The sequence below is a fragment of the Mus pahari genome, chromosome 1, assembly GCF_900095145.1.
Source record: "Mus pahari chromosome 1, PAHARI_EIJ_v1.1, whole genome shotgun sequence".
NCBI lineage: Eukaryota > Metazoa > Chordata > Mammalia > Rodentia > Muridae > Mus > Mus pahari.
In genome coordinates, this window is record NC_034590.1 from 70,133,952 (window position 1) to 70,152,401 (window position 18,450).

Sequence of the window (18,450 nt, forward strand, 5' to 3'; positions counted from 1 at the left end):
GCAGAGGCAGAGGCAGAGGCAGAGGCAGAGGCAGAGGCAGAGGCAGAGGCAGAGGCAGAGGCAGAGGCAGAGAGACATCTCTGTGAGTTCAAGGTCTACATACTGAATTCTAGGACAGCCAGGACTACACAGAGAGAACCAGTCTCAGAAACAAACAAACAAAACAAAATAAAACAAAAAAATGGTAGACATGCATTCACCCTGTTACAGGTTTTTCCTGTCGTGTCATGGTTATTCTTCATCCAATGCCCATAGCTGGGGTTGCGCTCTCCACTGGGCCTTTGCAGCTATGTTTCTCCGGGCTATGGCAGAAGCCATACCACATGACCCAAACCGCTTGCCTCTCTGCCTTGGCCCTCACTGGATTTCCAGCTCCTGTCTCTCATGCCAGGAACTGGCACAACCCCAGGGTTTCCAGGGCCCAGGACAAGTGGCTGCGTCTGTCCCAGCAGCCTGAGTCTTTCCCTCTCCCTAGTGACTCACTGTGCCCAAGTGCCTGAGTCACTCAACCCAAGAACCTCCCAGGCCACACCCGTCACTCCTCTAGCCTGAGGGTGTGCTGAGCCAGGCCCCCACTCTGGTGATTTCGTCCCCCCAACAGCCACCTCACTGGTCTCCGTTGCCTGTTTCACTGTGAATGAGCTGCTGTCAGCACTGTCACCCTGGACATCTCTCACCCACATGTTTACACAGCTGCCTTCTCTCTGAGCTCTACACTGGCCCTGGGCAAGGTCTGGGGGTCAGTACCGCTCTCCCTCTCCTGTCACAGGTCACCAGTCTGAGGACTTGCACAGCTGGTGGCTGGGAGTGCAGAGTACTGGTGTGAAGGAGGTTTTGTCAACTGTTCATCATTTCCTGAAAGACTAGCTATTCTTTGGCTTTGTTTGACCAGCTGATGGCTGGGGACATGACTGTCTCTGCCTCTACCCTGTCAGCCTGAGGGAGTTCAAAGGGGCAGCTGTCTTGGCCAGGCTGTGGGCAAGGCCTTCCTGGGAACAGCTACAGGAGCAGAGGAGGGGGTCAGGGGACACGTGGGGTCAGTGCCTTCCTAGCCCTCCTCTGTAACCACCTTTACATTCCTCTGTGAGGCCCCAGGACTCCCACAGCCCTTGATCTCAGTGCCCTCTTGGACATCTTTGTCTTTGTGTTCCAAGAGGCTCATAGCCTGCTCAGTGACCAGTGAGTCAAAGGTCAGTTTGTGTCTTTCTGGGATGCTGACGTGCTTCCTTGGTGTGTACACGTCTGCCAGAAGGGCTTGGAGCGTGCTTGAAATAGCAGCAACATGCAACGCATGTGTCCATCACATGTTGGGTGAACCAGCAAGCAGGTAATAATGTGGCCCTTCTCCTGTGGGGCCCGTCGTTCATACTGGCTTGTGTCTTTAGTCTCTTTCTGCTTCCTTCTGTGATCCATGAAGACAAGTTTCCTCAGTAAGAAAAGAAAGAACAAATTCAAGGCAAGGACAGGCTATACACACACACACTGAGTAAGTGCCTGAGGCTTCTGCAGGCAGGATTTTGAGCTTGGGTTGTGCAGTTGGACAGACCTGAGTTCCAACACCTGATTGGGGCCTCGCTGAAGATCTGTACTTCTGATAGAGAAGGATGCTCCAACCTGAAGGGCCACACTGGGGGGTGCTGGAGTGGGGGTGCAAGCCACCCATCCTCCTGATGTGGAGAGAGAGCAAGGTAGTCAGCGAGGCTGTAAGTTATGTGAAGCCGAAGTCACTTGGGGGGGGGGGGTGGCCTAGGCAAGTGACTCAGCTTTCTGCCATGGTTCTTTGATGGGATCTAGATCTCCAAGAACTGGAGTTACTTAAGGCTGTGGGTGCTGGGAATGGAACCCACAAGAGGTCCTCTGCAAGAGCAGCAGAAACACCTCTATATTTAATGTCGTCTGAAAAAATAGTTTCACATTTCTGTTAGAGACCAGAACCGCTGCTACCGCCCTGCCCCACCCCAGGGTAGCCAGGCCCTGAAGAGAACTGCAAATGAGGTTAAGAAGACCCCCCGCCCCCCGCCAGGCCCCTGCTCCCTGGGGATCAGTGGCAGCCTGAGTATTGACTACCAAGCTCTACTCTCCTGCCCACAGAGTGACTGCTTTCACAGAGCCTACATCATGTATGTCCTGTTCCCCTGCCTTGGTCATATAATATAGGAAAGATGATAACTAATCCTGCTTCCTCGTGCCACAGGACTTCTTTCCTCGGACGCCTTATACGGTAGTCACCTTGCTTTGTCCGGTAAAGCTGGATGACTTCTTCAGACCCTCCCACATACTGCCTACTGTGGCAATAATAAATGCCTTTTCAACTTCACCTGTCCCTAGAATGACAGCTCCTACCACTGGGGCACAGTGTTTGACCTCTGCTCCACAAAATGTGGGGCCCTCAGAGAGAAGAGTGAACTAAAGGCCCCCTGTCAGGGGTCGGGGGTTGGGGAGAAGAGCTGGGAGCCACTCCTGCATTAACATCCAGAGATGTTTTAAACAGCGATGATTGTGGACATTAAACTGTTGCAGGTTCAAAGCTGCATGACGAAGGGGTATCCTCACCCTTTAAACAGTCATTTATCGCCTACATTTGTGTGTAACCTCAGATAAGACAGTGTGGGCAGCTAGAGGCAGGACTTAATAGGAATCACCTCCAGCAATTACAAACAAACAAAAAAATGGCATTTGGGGGTCACCGATTTAGTATGTGTACTGGCTGGCTTTGTGTCAACTTGACACAAGCTGGAGTTATCACAGAGAAAGGATCTTCAGTTGGGGAAATGCCTCCATGAGATCCAGCTATTTTTCTCAATTAGTGATCAAGGGTAGAGGGCCCCTTGTGGGTGGTACCATCTCTGGGCTGGTAGTCTTGAGTTCTATAAGAAAGCAAGCTGAGCAAGCCAGGGGAAGCAAGCCAGTAAAGAACCTCCCTCCATGGCCCCTGCATCAGTTCCTGCTTCCTGACCTGCTTGAGTTCCAGATTTCCTTGGTTATCAGCAGCAATGTGGAAGTATAAGCTGAATAAACCCTTTCCTCCCCAACTTGCTTCTTGGTCATGATGTTTGTGCAGGAATAGAAACCCTGATTAAAACAGTATGTTTGCATTCAATACTATACAGTAAATTACCATGCAGATTGAGTCCTGCCCCCACACCACCACTGTTGGGCTTAGAAGACATTCATTTCTAAACAATAGACAAGAAACACTCACTCGTGACAGTAACCAGGCACACAGGTGTTTCTTTTATTTTTGTTTTGTTTTGGTTTTTTTCAAGACAGAGTTTCTCTGTATAGCCCTGGCTGTCCTGGAACTCACTCTGTAGACCCGGCTGGCCTGGAACTCAGAAATCCGCCTGCCTCTGCCTCCCGAGTGCTGCGATTAAAGGTGTGCGCCACCACTGCCCAGCTCACAGATGTTTCTTAACATTCCTAATGAATTCCTAAGTTGGAATTGCCAGCCCAAGGGATAACAGTGTAAAATGCTCTGATCATTAGTTCACACACTAAACAAGTAGTCAATAATCAGCTGGATGCACCAACACCCATGTGCTCTCCACAGCCCCCATGGTGCCTCTGGGTCATACTGGTCTCTCCCACCTCCTCCCCAGCAGAGGGCACCGAGAGGCTTCGTCCTCTTTCTCAGTCTACTAAGTGCAGGGATGATTCCTTGCAGCTTAAAGATTTAGCTGCAAATGAAATGCAAACATGGGCAAAGCAAATCATAAATAAATATTGATGTCATTCCGGGGTCAAAAAGGACGTTGCTGTTGTTGTTGTTATTGTTTTGAGACAGGGTCTCCCTGTGTAGCCCTGGCTGTCCTGGATCTCACTCTGTAGACCAGGCTGGCCTCGAACTCAGAAATCCACCTGTTTCTGCATCTCTGCCTCTCTGCCTCTGCCTGGATTAAAGGTGTATGACATCACCACCTGGCTCAACTGGATTTTAAAGTAGCTTTATCAAAGCATAAAATCACTCACCCACTGTTATGTATTTTATAAATTTATGCATGTGTGTGTGTGTGTGTGTGTGTGTGTGTGTGTATGTGTGTGTGTGTGTCAGCTTGTCTGCAGGTCTCTATGGAGGCCACTGGAAATGGAGTCACAAGCAGTTAGTTGAGAGTGAGCCATCTCTCCAGCCCCTTGTGACTATTTTGATAAAATTTGGTGAACAAATACAACTGTGTCCAAAAGACAGCCACCCCCTCCCCCATCACTCCACACCAAAACAACCACTGCTCTTTCTGTCTCTATGGTTTGTCTTTCTAGAAATTTAATACAAATGGAATTATACAGCATGTACTATTTTTCTGTTGGTTTTCTTTCATTTATTGTATTTACACATTTGTGTGTGCATGCATGGCATGTGTATGTGTGTAAGCACATGTATACATGCATACACGGTATAAATATTGTGTGTAATGTCTGCAAGCACATATGTGCTTGTGCATGCTGTGTGTGGGGTATGTGTAAGCACCTGTGTGAGTGTACATGTCATATGTGCGTGTGTGTGTGTGTGTACGTGTGCATGTATAGGTCAAATGCTCTGTCTTGATATCATTTCTGAGACAGGGTCTCACACTGAACTTGATAGAGTCCTTCATTTGGCTAGAGTGGTGGGACAGCAGGCCCTCAGCCCCAAGGATCTTCTTGCCTCCACTTCCCCGGTGCTGGGACAGGCACACGTTGCTGTGCCCAAACTTACATGTACTGAAAGTCCAAACTCAGACTCTTAGGATTGTGCGGGGGCTCTACTGACTGAGCCGTCTCCTTGGCCCCTTGATCGGCCCATTGTCTGTAAGAGTTGTTTCTTTTAGCTCCTGAGCAGTTGTTGTGTGCAGTTGTGTGCAGTTGTGTGCAGTTGTGAGCAGTTGTGTGCAGTTGTGAGCAGTTGTGTGCAGAGACCTGTTTGTGTTTTCACTTGTTGGTTGGACTTGTGAGCTGTTTCTGGCTTTTGGACTGCTATGAGTAATGTCACCAACACTCATGTACAAGTTGTTTGCACATGTACGACGTGTTGGCTTATTTTTTCAACTTAGGACTAGAGTCACCAGGTCACATGTTATGTGTGTGCTCAACTTGAAAAACAAAACTTCTGATGTGGTGGCCCACTGTGCATTCTCCTCAGAAACGTACTCGAGCTCTAGTTGTCCCACGACCTCCATAGCAGTCGGGATCACCTGTGTTCTTCATTACAGCAGTGTTAGAGTGTCAACTGGTGTCACACTGGGGCATTAATCTGTATTTTCTTAACTATTTATAGCACTGAGAATCTCTTATGAGCTGGTGTACCCCTCCTCTGGTGAAGTGTCCCCAGTTCTCCCGTTTTGAAATTGGGTTGCTTGCCTTAGTGAGTTCAAAGAGATCTTTATGTATTCTGTGTGTAGCTCTTCACTAGATATTGTCTTTCATTTCCTCATGGTATCTTGGAAACTAAGACACCTCACGTTCATTATCTCATTACTTCCTTATCTGAGGTCTTCATTTGGTTTACTCCTTTTTCTGTTTTTGAGTCTTACTGTGGTGTTCGGATTGACCTGGAATCCCTCTTGTCTCCGTCTCTGCATACTAGAATCACAGGGCTGGGCTATTACTACTCCTGGCCTTTTTAAAGATTTATTTTAATTTTATGTGTATGAATGTTTTGCCTGCATGCACCTGTACATGTTCGTTGGATCCTCTGAAACTGGAGCCATGGGTGTTTGTGAGCCACCGTGTGGGTGGCTGGAGTTGCAACAAGTGTTCTCAGCAGCTAAGCCCCGCCCTCCAGCCCCCATACCTGGCTTTTAAAAGTGCTTAATTGTGGTCATCTAAATTTACCTTTCTCCCCCACCTGTGTGTGTGTGTGTGTGTGTGTCTGTGAGTGTGTGTGTGTGTTTGTCTCTACCCAAGAAATACGTGTGTGTGTGTGTGTGTGTGTGTGTGTGTGTGTGTGTGTGTATCCCTACCCAAGAAATATTTGCCTACTCTGAGGTCACACAGATATTCTTCTGGTTTGTTTGTTTGTTTGTTTGTTTGTTTGTTTGTTTTTCTTAGAGGTTTATGATTTTGAGGGTTTTGGGTTTTTTGGCTTTTGTTGTTGTTTTAGGTTTATAATCCATTTCTAATTCATTCTTGTCTATGGCATGAGTAAGCAACAGAGATCCTTTTCATTTGGCTTTCCATTGTTCCCAGTGTTGTTGAGACCTTTATCCTCTCTATGAGCTGCTTTAGCACATCTGTCCAGAGTAAACTGACCACATCTGTAAACCACATCTCTAAGCCAGTGGTTTCATGGGAAATGATTAACAAACACTTCTTGGAACAAAGGAGGGGACCTATGGGTGGTGTTGGCCGCTTTCCTGTGTGACTAGCCTCGGTGGCTCAGGCTGTAAGTCACCAATCCCTGAGAATCTGTCTGCTCCGCAAGCCAGTATGAGTCTGCCATGACCCACGTCTGCTCTCTCCTTCCCCTTCCCATTCATGTGCCCGGGAGCCTGTCCTCATGTGGGCAATGCCTTTGGTTACCATGGCATTCTAAGTTTTGAAATCGGGCATCAAAAACCCTCAAAGCTGTTTCATCAATTTCTTTATTTACATGCACACACACATACACACACACACACACAGACACACACACACACACACACCAGCTTTCCATGTTCTACGAGGAGCTCTGCTAGGATAGTTGATGGTTGCTTTAATCCATAGACCAATTTCTAGGTAACTGCCATCGTCACAATACTAAGTCTGTTCATAACAGTCCTTTGACTTTTCCCCTCAGCTGCTGCTGTCGAGTTTTACTAGTGCAGCACGTGGGCATACTGGGCTTTGCACACCTACGTGATCTCCAACAGCCTCCTTAAATTCCATTCTTCTACTGGCTTTTTATCAGACCCCGGGGAATGAAACTGATTCCTGGTTTCTATTCTCAGCTACCTGTCCTCATGGCTCCATCCGTGCTGCGCACATGGACTCTCTTTGTTTCAGAACCGCTTCCCAGGTGTGCAGGGGCCTATGAGCTGCATGCAGCCAGCCTACCAGGGGACATTGATGGCAGCTAGTGCAGAATGTCACTTCCTTAATGAGGGCAATGGTGCCTTGACACCTGTCATCCCCAGCTGTTACACATGTCTTCCTTCCATGGATGAAATACAGTTTTGAGAGAAAGAGAAAGGGGGGGGAGAGAGGGAGAGAGGGAGAGGAGCGATACTTTCCCTGTTCAGAATATGATTACAACAGTCTATTCATATGGCGTAATGAGTTTGTTAGATCTTAATGGAGAACTCCTTCGTGACCAAAGCACTGCATTCTCAGCATGGATATCCCTTCTGCTTTTCACACAAAGGCTCTGAGAGGCGCTTGCAAGCCTGTTGCCCAGCCACTGATCTGAAAGCTCCGCTCTGACCTCACTGTATCTGCGGGACTCAGTCTTCCATTCCCTCCGCAAGAACAAAGGCTGCTCTAACACTGGGACCAGGGCTGATCCGTTTCTTTTAATCTACACATCCTCCTGCCTCTAACCAGCCCTAACAAGAGCTCAGCAGCTGACAGTGCCCATTGCCTGCCTGTGCCAGGGTTCATGACCTAGCCTCCTTCCCTCCGTGGAGGCCGTGTTAATATAGCAGACGCAGACAAGCCTTTCGAACAGAGACCTGGTATGTTTCCATGGCAACATACATTGCTTATGAAAATCTGCAGGAAGATTTGGGACCATTACGAGTTAAGTGCGGTCTTCTTCCTGCACAATGCAACTGGGAGATGTTGAAAATGTTATTGTGTGGAGGCTAGGGGACAAAATTTGATTTCCCAAGGATTTAGATACATGATAAATAAATCTGGGGCTTGTGGGAAGAGAAATGAAATTTTTACACGGCAGTAATTGGCAGCAAGCCATTATTCTAAATCCCTGCCATTGTAAGGAACACTTCACTCTTCTTCACACAGTAAAACTTGTTTCTCAAACAATTCTGTTTTATTGTTATTCATAAATGTCAGTCCTTTTTAAATTGGAAACAAAATAACAGCTTCTATCCTTTTCCTTCTCAATTCTCCCTTTCTGAGGCCACACCCTGTCCCCGTGCTCCAGCCTGCTTCCCCCTCCCCCCTCTTTTGGGACCCAGCTCAGCTGTGAAAGGGTTCTCACAGCTGTCTGTGGTCTGCCCCTCTGTAATTGCTCTTTCAGAATTCGCCCTAGGTCTCTACTACCAAATGTGCTTAAGTGGGACAGGGTTTTACTAAGTGAATGAACATCTGTTTATAGTGGGCTCAATATCGGAGGCTCAATTCATCACTGGCTCACTGAATGTTGCTTTGTGCAATCTGATTGAGGTGTGCTCAGCAGCAAACCTGGTCCTGGAGGCTGCTGTCCTGATTCTGCCCACCCCGGGCACCAGAATATTGACTTTCAGAGGTCAGAAGTATAACAATAGCTGGACACGTATCTGATTGTCTCCAGTCGTTTCTGTCTCCTGTAAAGGCTGGGAGGCGGAGGCTGCACTCATGCATGGGATACAGGCAGCTGAGATAACTTCTCTTAAAACAAACACCTCTAATGAAAACCAAATATATTTATTATCTAATTATCCACCCGTGGTTTTATGATTCTGACAGGAACCCATATTCTGCCTCTTAGCCCTTACATGGTGCCTATAATGAGACAATCCACCCCAAATGGCCAGAGGACCAGAGCTGAGATGCCTTCTCCTTCTCCTCTCCTTCTGAGACAGGGTCTCACGGTGTATCTTTAGCTGTCCTTGAACTCGCTGTGTAGACCAGGTCGGCCTGGGGCTCACAAGGATCTTCCCACCTCTTCCTCCAGACTGCTGAGATTAAAGGCTTATGCCACCCCACCAAGTCTATGGGTTGCTTCTGAGACCCGCTTCTCTGCTCGGGCTCGGGCTCAGCTGCAGTGTCTGTGGCTGAGCTTGACTTGAAGGCTTTGAGCTTACCCGTGACAGCTCTGTGCCACTGCTTCTGCTGTCTCTGAGCTGGACCAACACGGCGTGTCTTTGTCAGCTCGGCTGGGCAGGAAGCTCTGGTATCTTGTTTTTGTTTTTATCTTTTGCATGGATGTACTTGTGGAGGTCACAGGACAACCTCAAGCGTTGTCCCTCTGGTGCCATCTTTCTCTGGCCTGGAACTCATCAAGTAGACCAGGTTAGCTGGCCAGCAAACCCAATGGATCCACCCCTTTCAGCATCTGCAGCACGGGTGACAAGCACCCCCCATGCCCAGAAGGTTTGCTTACAGCTTTAACAGGATTCTGGGGATCAACGCGGGCCCTGGTGCTTACAAGACAGACACTCTACTGACTGGGCTATCTCCACACCAGGGCTGCGAAGGGGAACTCTGTCTCAGAGAGAGAGAGAGAGAGAGAGAGAGAGAGAGAGAGAGAGAGAGAGAGAGAGCCATTCACAGTTCTCAAAAAGCCCAAGTTCAGCTTTAACTGTGANAGGGAGGGAGGAAGGAAGGAAGGAAGGAAGGAAGGAAGGAAGGGAAAGGGAAAGGGAAGGGAAAGGAAAGGAAAGGAAGGGAAGGGAAGGAAGGGAAGAGAGAGAGAGAGTGAGAGGGAGGGAGGGAGGAAAAGAGGGAGGGAGAGAGAGAAGATAAAAGAAATAATTAATAATATAATAATAATAATAATAATAAGCCACATAGCCAGGCCTAGTGGTGCAGGCAGGATCCTGCTACCCAGATATTCAGGGGGCAGAGGCAGGGAAGTTCACAGCCAGCTTGAGCAACAGTGAGCTCAAATCTTGGGCAACGTAATGAGGTTAAAAAGTAAGAAGGCTGTTAGGAGATGGACAGCGCTTGCCTAGCTTGTGAGGCCTTAGGTTCAATACCTAGAACCACAGCTCAGCTGGGTGGGAACCACAAGAGAGGCTGCTGTGAATAGAAACACGGATGCGGGGCGGGGCAGCAGATGGAAGTCACATAAGGGACAGGAGAATAGCCACTTACACTCACATCATGGCCATCACACACACACACACACACACACACACATACACACACAGAGCCAACACAAGCTATGATGTCCAAATGATGCAGGGGGACATGCTGTGTACTAAGTCATGTCACAGGGATTCCCATCTAAAGGGACCTGGTTGTTAGGGTTCTGGCGCCACAGAAGCAAGCAAGGGAGGGATCACCCTGAAGATTTGGACAGCAAAGGTTCTTTGCTTCCTCTGGTACCCAGGGCCCTGAGCTGATCACCATCACACAAAAGATGGCAAGGGGGGCTGGGAACTTAATGCAAGGCTGCAGTCCGCCTGTCTCAACAAGTCCAAGTCTTTAGCCTTGCACAGACAGGCATCTCATGTTGAGCTCTCAAAGCACTGATGGGGCTGGGTGTCTCAGTCTCCCCTTAGAGTCTGGTACACAAGACTTGAAGGTGAGAGTAGTTGTGCTGGATCCCCCAAGTCTAGGTCTGGAAAGGACCCTGAGCTCTTTCTCTGAGATCTCCCCCAGACCTGGGCCAACTCTAAGAGAAAACAAAACAAAACAAAACAAAACAAAACCTGTCAGTCTCTGTGGTGCTCACTCCCAGTCACACCTCAGTCAGTGCCACGGCATGTGTCAGGAGCCAGCTTCGGGTGTCGCTGGGGTGGGGACGCTTCTCTGCTGTGTGATAGTTCTCATCACCGATGTTTTCTTTGACTCACAGGAATGAGTTCAGAGCATGGACAGACATCAAGCCTGTGAAACCCATCAAAGCCAAGCCCCAGTACAAGCCCCCAGATGACAAGATGGTTCACGAGACCAGCTACAGTGCCCAGTTCAAAGGGGAGGCCAATAAGCCCAGTGCAGCGGACAACAAGGCCACAGATCGCAGAAGAATACGAAGCCTCTACAGTGAGCCTTTCAAGGAATCCCCGAAGGTAAGGCAGCTCGTACTGCACAGCCCAGAGGAAGCAGGACGCAGGGTTCTGGCTAGTCCCCAGGAGCGCCACACAGGCCCAGGGGCATCTCCCAACAGGTTAGGTCCTGGTAAGGTCCAAGGGCACACTAGAAAGGAGGATTACACGAAAGCAGCTTAACATTTGGCCCAAAATGAAAAGCTTCACCCTGATTATGGCCCTGCAGCTGTGCCCCTCCACCCTGCTCCAGGCCCTCGACCTTTCCTTCCCTCCCAGGCTCTGAATCACATTCACCTTCTCTCAGCCTTCCCTGATCAGCGCCATCCAACAGTGTCCAATGTGTGACTTAGAGAACAAGATATTTATTACAATGGTATTTATTACAATGTAGCAGTTTCTGGGTGAAGATTTGTGATTTCTTTTTCTAATGCTAACGCTGCCCAAGGTATTTTCATCTCAGTATAGGTTTGCTAACAGGAGAGGCCAGCTAGCAAAGCAACCTCACAGGCCATTTGCTGCGTGTCAGGCCAGATGAAGCTGGGCACGTACCACTCGTGTAATAGCAGAACACGTCTGAGGAGCAAAATAACTCCAGAGCCTAAGTGGGTGGCCTCCCCCTCCTTTTGATCTCAAGTGTAGCACTCAGTTGGCATTTCCACTGTGTGTCAGGACCAGCTTTTAGCTAAGGTAGCCTCCCGACCTAGTTTGTCTGAGATGCACCTAGTTTTAACCGAATGTTTCACGTTCCTGGGAACCGCCGCCCCAGTTTCAGCCAAATCACACTGAGATCACTGGTCCTCAGTTAGTGAATGGCCCAGCCTGGGAGGCCCAGTATCAGCTCTGTCTATCCACAGATGAAATAGGCCCCAGGATATATGTTGGCATTGAATGAAAGAAGATTCCAACTGAGGAAGGAGAGGGGATGGGGAACCGGGGATGGACAGCAGGGTCTGCTGTATGGACTCATCAAGGCCAGTGGCCTCAGAGTCCTCTGAGAAAGAGAAGGCCAGACTGCCTCTTCAGAACGAAAGGGAAGACCAGGAGAGAGGCCTGGAGACTGGGTGCTGCTTCAGGGAAGCAGGCAAGATCCAGTCAGAGATAAGCGTGCGGCTGGTAGTACCCATTGCTTGCCTGACACCTGAGTTGTTTCAAAACTATGTCCTCACCACCCCGGGGATCCACCGTAGTTCATCCCTATGGATACCTACCTGGCCTCTTTAGTCCAGAACCTGGATGACCGAGCATCTCCTCTCTGAGATGCTCAAAGAGCAGCCTGGCCTCACTCACTGCAGCAAACCACATGCCCTGGCCTGAGCGGAAATGAGACATAATAATTCCAAGGAGGAGGGACAAGAGGTGCTGTAACTGTTGTCTAGCCCGCCAACCACCTGGCCTGCTCACTGGGGACAAATGGCAGGGCGGGAAGCGCGTGGCAGGTGAGCACTGCTACAGGCTGCCTGTGGATCCAGAGCAGAGAAGCCAGGTGCCCAGACACTGTGAGATCCTGTCCTCGCCCTGCCTGTCTGCTCCGTCACTAGCCACTATCGTGACTCTTTTGTTAATACTGCAATGTCTTTTTCTAAATCCCCTCTCCCATTCCCTTTCTTCTGTGTTCCTATATGTGTGCTCTGTCTGTCTGTCTTCCTATACAGGTAGAGAAACCTAGTGTTCAGAGTTCCAAACCAAAAAAGACCTCAACGAGCCATAAACCCCCAAGGAAGGCCAAAGACAAGCAGGTGGTGTCGGGCCAGGCTGCCAAGAAAAAGACCACAGAGGGCCCCAGTGCTACCAAACCCGACGACAAGGAGCAAAGCAAAGAGATGAACAATAAACTGGCTGAGGCGAAAGAGTAAATGTCACCGCACTTTCCTTTTCTCCCCTCCCCCACCCCCTATATTTAAACCAACCAACCAACAAACAAAAAGGCCACAAAACTAATTAGAGACTTCCCATCTGCCTTGGTTCCAAGGGTCCCAGGAGCCCTGCAGTTGGTTTCTTCTGGGAGAAATTATGTTTCTGAGGCCACCGACTTACTACCGGTGGCACAGCATCTAGCCAAGGGTCCCCAGGAGGCCAGGAAGCAGTGTGCACTGGCTGTGCCCTTCCTGTGGGTCTGGGTTGGGTCTAGTCTTAGTTACTGCCTAGCCCAGCTCCTGGTGGGACTTGGAAGTGTCTGCTGCAGGGCATCCTCCCCTTGAACACCCCCACAGTTTGCATCACACCATTTTGAACTTTAAGCAAATGATCTTTCCCAAGTTCATTGGATGCTTGCATGCTGCCCAAGTTCAGCTTGGACTTCAGCTTTTAGAACTTGTGAAAATGTTAAAGACAAAAGAACAAGAAACCAACCTTGGCCTTACTGTCAGTGAAATGGAATTGTGTGTGTTAACTAGAAGAAACCCTCTCCTGGAACCTCTGTTAGGCATGTGTGCCTGTGTTTTGTGCCTATTGGTGGGCTTTGAATAGTGTGTCGATTAATAGGCCACTGGCTGAGGCCAGCCAGAAGTGACAGTGAGTGAGTTTTTTGGGATGCTGTAGATGGTGTAGGAGGAGCTCCGAGCAATGGGAGCCCGCTTTTCTCTGCCCTTAGCATACTGCTGATGTGCCCGACACCTAATTAAGAGAGAATGGTCAGGTGTGAGATGGCACATCGTACGCTTATTGTGACTTTCTGTTCCTGCGGTGTGCAGGTGGAGTGTGTAGGCATGCCTGCGAGGGTGGCGATGCACTCTCCAGCCGACCGAGCTCTCGCTCTGCTCCACGGAGAGGTCAGTGTGCTGAGCATGTGGCCAGAGTGCGTGGCGAGTCCTGCCAAGTGCTCAGCCAGCATCTTTGACTTTTGAAGCTTAGAAACAGCTCTCAACGTACTCTGTGATGCAGCGTCGCATGTGTGGGGCCGCAGACCCCAGAGCTGTGCTGTAGGAGTTAGGGAATGGTTACGAAAGGAGCCTGCCCTCCTTACTTAGGAGGGAGCCCAAACTGTCCACCAGAAATGTCCCTGTACCATATAGATTGCTCCTGTCTTGGAAGTTCTCGGTGTTCTGAGTAGCTGGGAATGTCCACCGCAGCCTGCTTTCTCCTGTGGTGAATGGCTCAGAGGGAAGGTCTGGTGGCTCCTTGGTCTCTTCAGGTCCCTACAGTTTGGGAAGGTAGAGCTCCGAAGAGCCAACTCAGTCTCTCCGTGCAGACAGGAAAGGCTTCGTGTGCACCTTGTGAGCCTGCTTAAGACAAGTTTGAAAATGAATGCATCAGTGCTGGGCAAACCTTTGTTTTTAGCAGAGCAGACTGGAAACAAAGTCTACAGCATAACCAGATGCCTGCCTGAGACTTTTCTGACTCAGGGCACGGACTGTGAAGGAGACAGGTTAGAGAAGGGAGGAGACGTGGTGCGTCTCCTTACCACAACTCACAGGTTTCACAGGCCTGTTCAGAAATGCCTAGAGCTCAGTACTGTTCCTGGCTACCTGTTAGCCAGCCTTACAGTTTACCAGAGAACTCTATCAAGTGCTTCAACTGTAGCGGCCGGTGCGTGTTCCTCTCAGTCCCCGGCATCAGTCAGATCTGCTATTAGCCACACTTTGATTTCCCTGTAGAATAACCGTATGTTTCATAGATCGAGTAAGTCAGAGTTTACAGTGCACAGGGATCCTTCATTCGGTGTTCGTGTTCTGCATACCTTGTGCCAGGCTTGGTGAGCAGATAGGTCTCTATGGCAACACATCCAGACAGAGCTGCATGATGACCCCACATGTACTTTGACTGAGTTGAATTGGTGTTGTGTGCACTGTAGTTTGCCATAGCTTCCTACAAGGGCCCCCAGAGCCTTAGAGGCTGAATTCCTTACCCTGCCCTGCCTGAGGCTTTAGGTAACCTGGATAATGTTCTTCTCAGTCTGTCAGGGTCCCCCCCTCTTTTTCACACACCTACCTAACGAACACCACCCTTTGCTCTTGAATGTTTCACTCCACTGACAAGAAACACCCTTTGATCTCCACTGTTTACAAACAAAGCTCTCTGGGTCTTGTTCTGTCTCCCAAGTGTACCAGACAAAACAGACCGTGGTTCCTCAAGCAATGTTTGGTGACCAAGCCTGTTCCTCACTTCCTACATTTCCCTCTGTTCTCTGTTCACCCCGGGGCAAGAGAGCTGGAACCGAGACTTTTGTCTTTAACTTGACCTGCCTGCAAAACGATGAAGCCATGCCCGGCTTTCTGTTCTTTCCCCCCAGCTCCCAGACAGCAGGAGGAGCTGTTGTCACACCGAGGCAGAGAGAAAGTGTCTACTTAGGATTTTGTGGCCCGGGTGTTGTTGCATACCACAGATTGTCTATGGATCATGTAGTGCTCCCCTCTCTTGGTGCTATTTCATTCCTGATGTTAGTAAAAGAATGACAAAAAAAAAAAAATTCATGTATAGCCAATTGATTGTGACGTCTCGTGGTCTGTGCTTGCTTAGAAAGCAAACCAACGGGTTTTTTCCCCCAGTTATAAATAAATGCTAAAGACGAACACCACTTTCTTGATCGTATTTCCTTGGTGAGGCCCAGCCTGAGTAGGTATAAAGGTGGCAGCTTTTGGCGTCTGAGCCTCTCTGGACAAGCTGAGCTGTGCCCTGCAGGTTCCCCCGGGACCTCCATAATGCAGCCTCTTTTAGATTGCCTCTCAGGTACTAATTGCAAGCAGTCAGAGCTAAATGTTGGGAAAGGCGAAGATGGACCCAGAGACACCCTGGCCAACAAGGTAGTGTAATGTTTTCATGTGGTGTCCCTGGAACAGTGACTGCCTGAGCCACCCACTGCCTCACTGCAGTGAGAAGCTGCTGCCTACCTCTTCCCTTCTGTGGCCAGCAGCAGCGGCGGTGGTGGCGTGGCGGCAGCAGCGGTGGCCCTGGCCTCCTTTCATGCAGGGGTGCAGCTTGCATATTTAATCCATGGTCATGCTACAGGTTGCACCCAGGGCTCAGTCTTGCATGTGCCTGACATGGGGATGACAAAATGGCTAGGAGAGTGGCTCAGACCAGGAGCCAGTGAGTCGAGGGATTTGGGAGCTCAGTGGAGAACAGTTCTTCCCGTGGGGGTGGGAAATACGAAAAAGCTTCCTGTTGGAGGGCACAAGGAATGGCAGCAGGATATATGTGTGCTGGTGTGTGGGGCAGGTGACAAGGCAAGGGAGCGAATTGGGGGATGGGAAGGGGTGGGGTTGGGGGAGAGCCTCGGGCGAGAACCATGGCGCTCACTCTGTTGTCCTTCCTAGTAAAGCAGGAGACAAAGACTTTGATCTCGTCGTTTCTCCAACATGTGTCTATTGGATACTGTTGTATGCCAGGCTCTGTGCTAGGCACTAGGGAAGCCAGGAGACTGAGACCACTCTGATCACAGTGGGCATGGAGGAGTCTGTTCTAGCTGGTTCCATGGATGAGAAAGGACTCAGCAGATGGGTAGGTGATGATCGGGTGAACAGAAGGGAACCTACCCAAGGCATGCCAAACAGAGGGATGTGCCCAAGCAAAGGTGTGCATGGGCCATGAACCCCTGATGAGCTCAGGTTCACTTGAGGGTGGGGGTGGCAAGGGCAGGAGTGTGCAGAGTTCCGTGTCAGAAAGGCCTCGTGTTCCATTGTGGGTGGCTACTAACTGGGGCTCCATTCCACATACCCAGGTCGCACCCGTGCCCTGCATGCCTGCCATCATGCTTCTTGCTTTACCATGCCACAGCCACAGGTCCTTTCCTGTTCTACCCGAGAGCCCTAGGGTGGCACTTCCATTGCTGGCCCTACCGACCCCAGCATTTGGGGATGCAGGGTTAAAAATCAGTCTAGAGTATTAATATTTTGAAAATTACTATGTATTTGTTTTCCAGATGAATGGAAGACATTTGCACCCACCTGTTATTTTTTACAAGAGGCAGGATACAGGACAAATGCTCAACAAATAAAGATATAGATAGGTGTTAGTTTTCATTTCAGAGACTAATTAGGATTGGGAGATGGGACAGGAGAGATCAGAGGTACAGATAGAGGCGAAAGAGAGAAAAGAAGGAAGCTACAGAGCATCAGCGCACCAAGAGTAACCCAGAGAGTGAGGGAAGAAGAGATGCTGACAGAACCAGGCCAGGACAAGAACTGTCCAAGGGAGGGGGTCAGAGAGCAGGTCAACCTGGCCTGCTTCAGCTGCACCACCCAGGCGACCGGGCTCAAGCCCACATACCCATGGCACCCGACACCCATGGCTCTTGCCCAGAACCCCAGCACAAGAACCTACAACCCTGACTTGTATTGTGTTCCTAAGACAACTGACAACTATACCAGGCAGGTAGCTTTAGAACGGGTCACTGTTGTAAACTAGTCACAAGTGAGTTTCAATTCTTGCTTCAGGCGTATATATTTTTGGTGCGGTTGCACCCAGGGTCATTCCCATCTCACAAAAGCTGTGGACCCCTGTGGTACCTCGTGGTGATTTCCAGGGCCACGGACTACTCAAACGCTGAAATGCTCACATCTCAGGTATCCAAAGGTTCAGGATGCACCGCGTAGGCCATCAAGCTCTTAAAGCAGGCCGCTGCTCCCTAAACCCTGTCCCAGCACAGCCTGGACAGTGGCTGGAACCACTGGGGCCATGGTGACAGAGATGCCCTTTCCTGGGTCACATTTCACAGTCTGGCAGGTACCCCAGATTCTTGCCTCAGCATCTACAGGGCTCCCAGGACCCCCTAACATTTAGGCCATCCTACGGAACACGCAGCATCAGGAGAGCAAGACTAAACACCTCAGGCATTTTCTCAGGGAGTTTGGCTGAGATAGAAAGGGCCTTCAGACACTGTGGAGTCGGCAGCTGGAAGCTGGGTCTTCACTGGCCTCTTTGATGGAGTCTTTGTACCCTTCTCTAGAAAGAAGGACTGTAAGAGTGGGGATGGGACACCAGAGTGCAAGGGACACAGACGTTAGGCAGATTGTTTCAGTACTGTGTAGTGCTGGGGTGGTATGTGATGAGTGCAGCTAACTGAGAAACTAGTTATACAAGAGGCCGGATGAGTCGAACAGTCCAAAGACTTGAGAGAATTCCAGCTATTGGAGTCTTTGGAGTCCATGAAGAATGTCCAAACGATTTATACTTTAGTTGCTTACAAAGCAGTCTGTCTGTGAGCACAGCGAGGCAGGCATTTGTCCAGGTATCAGATGAGGAAGGGGTAAGCTCCAAGGGGAAGACCCCGGCCAGCTCGGCCCAGCTTGAAAGACAGGAAGCTTAGGACTGGCTGGAATGAATCAGGTTCCAAACAAGTGGAACCCTTGGGGAATTACACCCAAAGCAGGCAAAATTACACTGTGGCCTGGCCGTCGCAAGCCCTCCAGCGAGCGTGCCCAGCACTCCCTTAGATACTGGGATCCAGTGCAAACTGGGAGGGAATCAGAATTGGACCAGGTCTTCTGTTACCAACTGTGTGATGGAATCCAGAGGATGCTCCAAACGCTGGAGACTGGAGGCCACTCCGTGGTGCTTTTTATTCCAGACACTGGAGTTGAGCTGAAATGTCTGTCCTTGCGTGAGGGGCTCTTGGCCACTTGCCCACTAGGGACCATACTCAGCTGTCTCAACAGAGGGTCTCAGGCACCTTACCTGGGGCCAA

At 49.8% G+C, this 18,450-nt stretch overlaps 1 protein-coding gene across 1 annotated transcript in view; it reads left to right on the plus strand.

The window, feature by feature from the left end:
- Map6 (microtubule associated protein 6) overlaps nucleotides 1-18,450 on the plus strand; it is a 67,612-nt gene that overhangs the window by 35,487 nt on the left and 13,675 nt on the right. Inside the window, exons 2-3 of the mRNA XM_021201181.2 lie at nucleotides 10,637-10,850; nucleotides 12,482-12,678. Coding sequence (XP_021056840.1) covers nucleotides 10,637-10,850; nucleotides 12,482-12,678 — 411 coding nt within the window. The remainder of the gene's footprint in view (nucleotides 1-10,636; nucleotides 10,851-12,481; nucleotides 12,679-18,450) is intronic.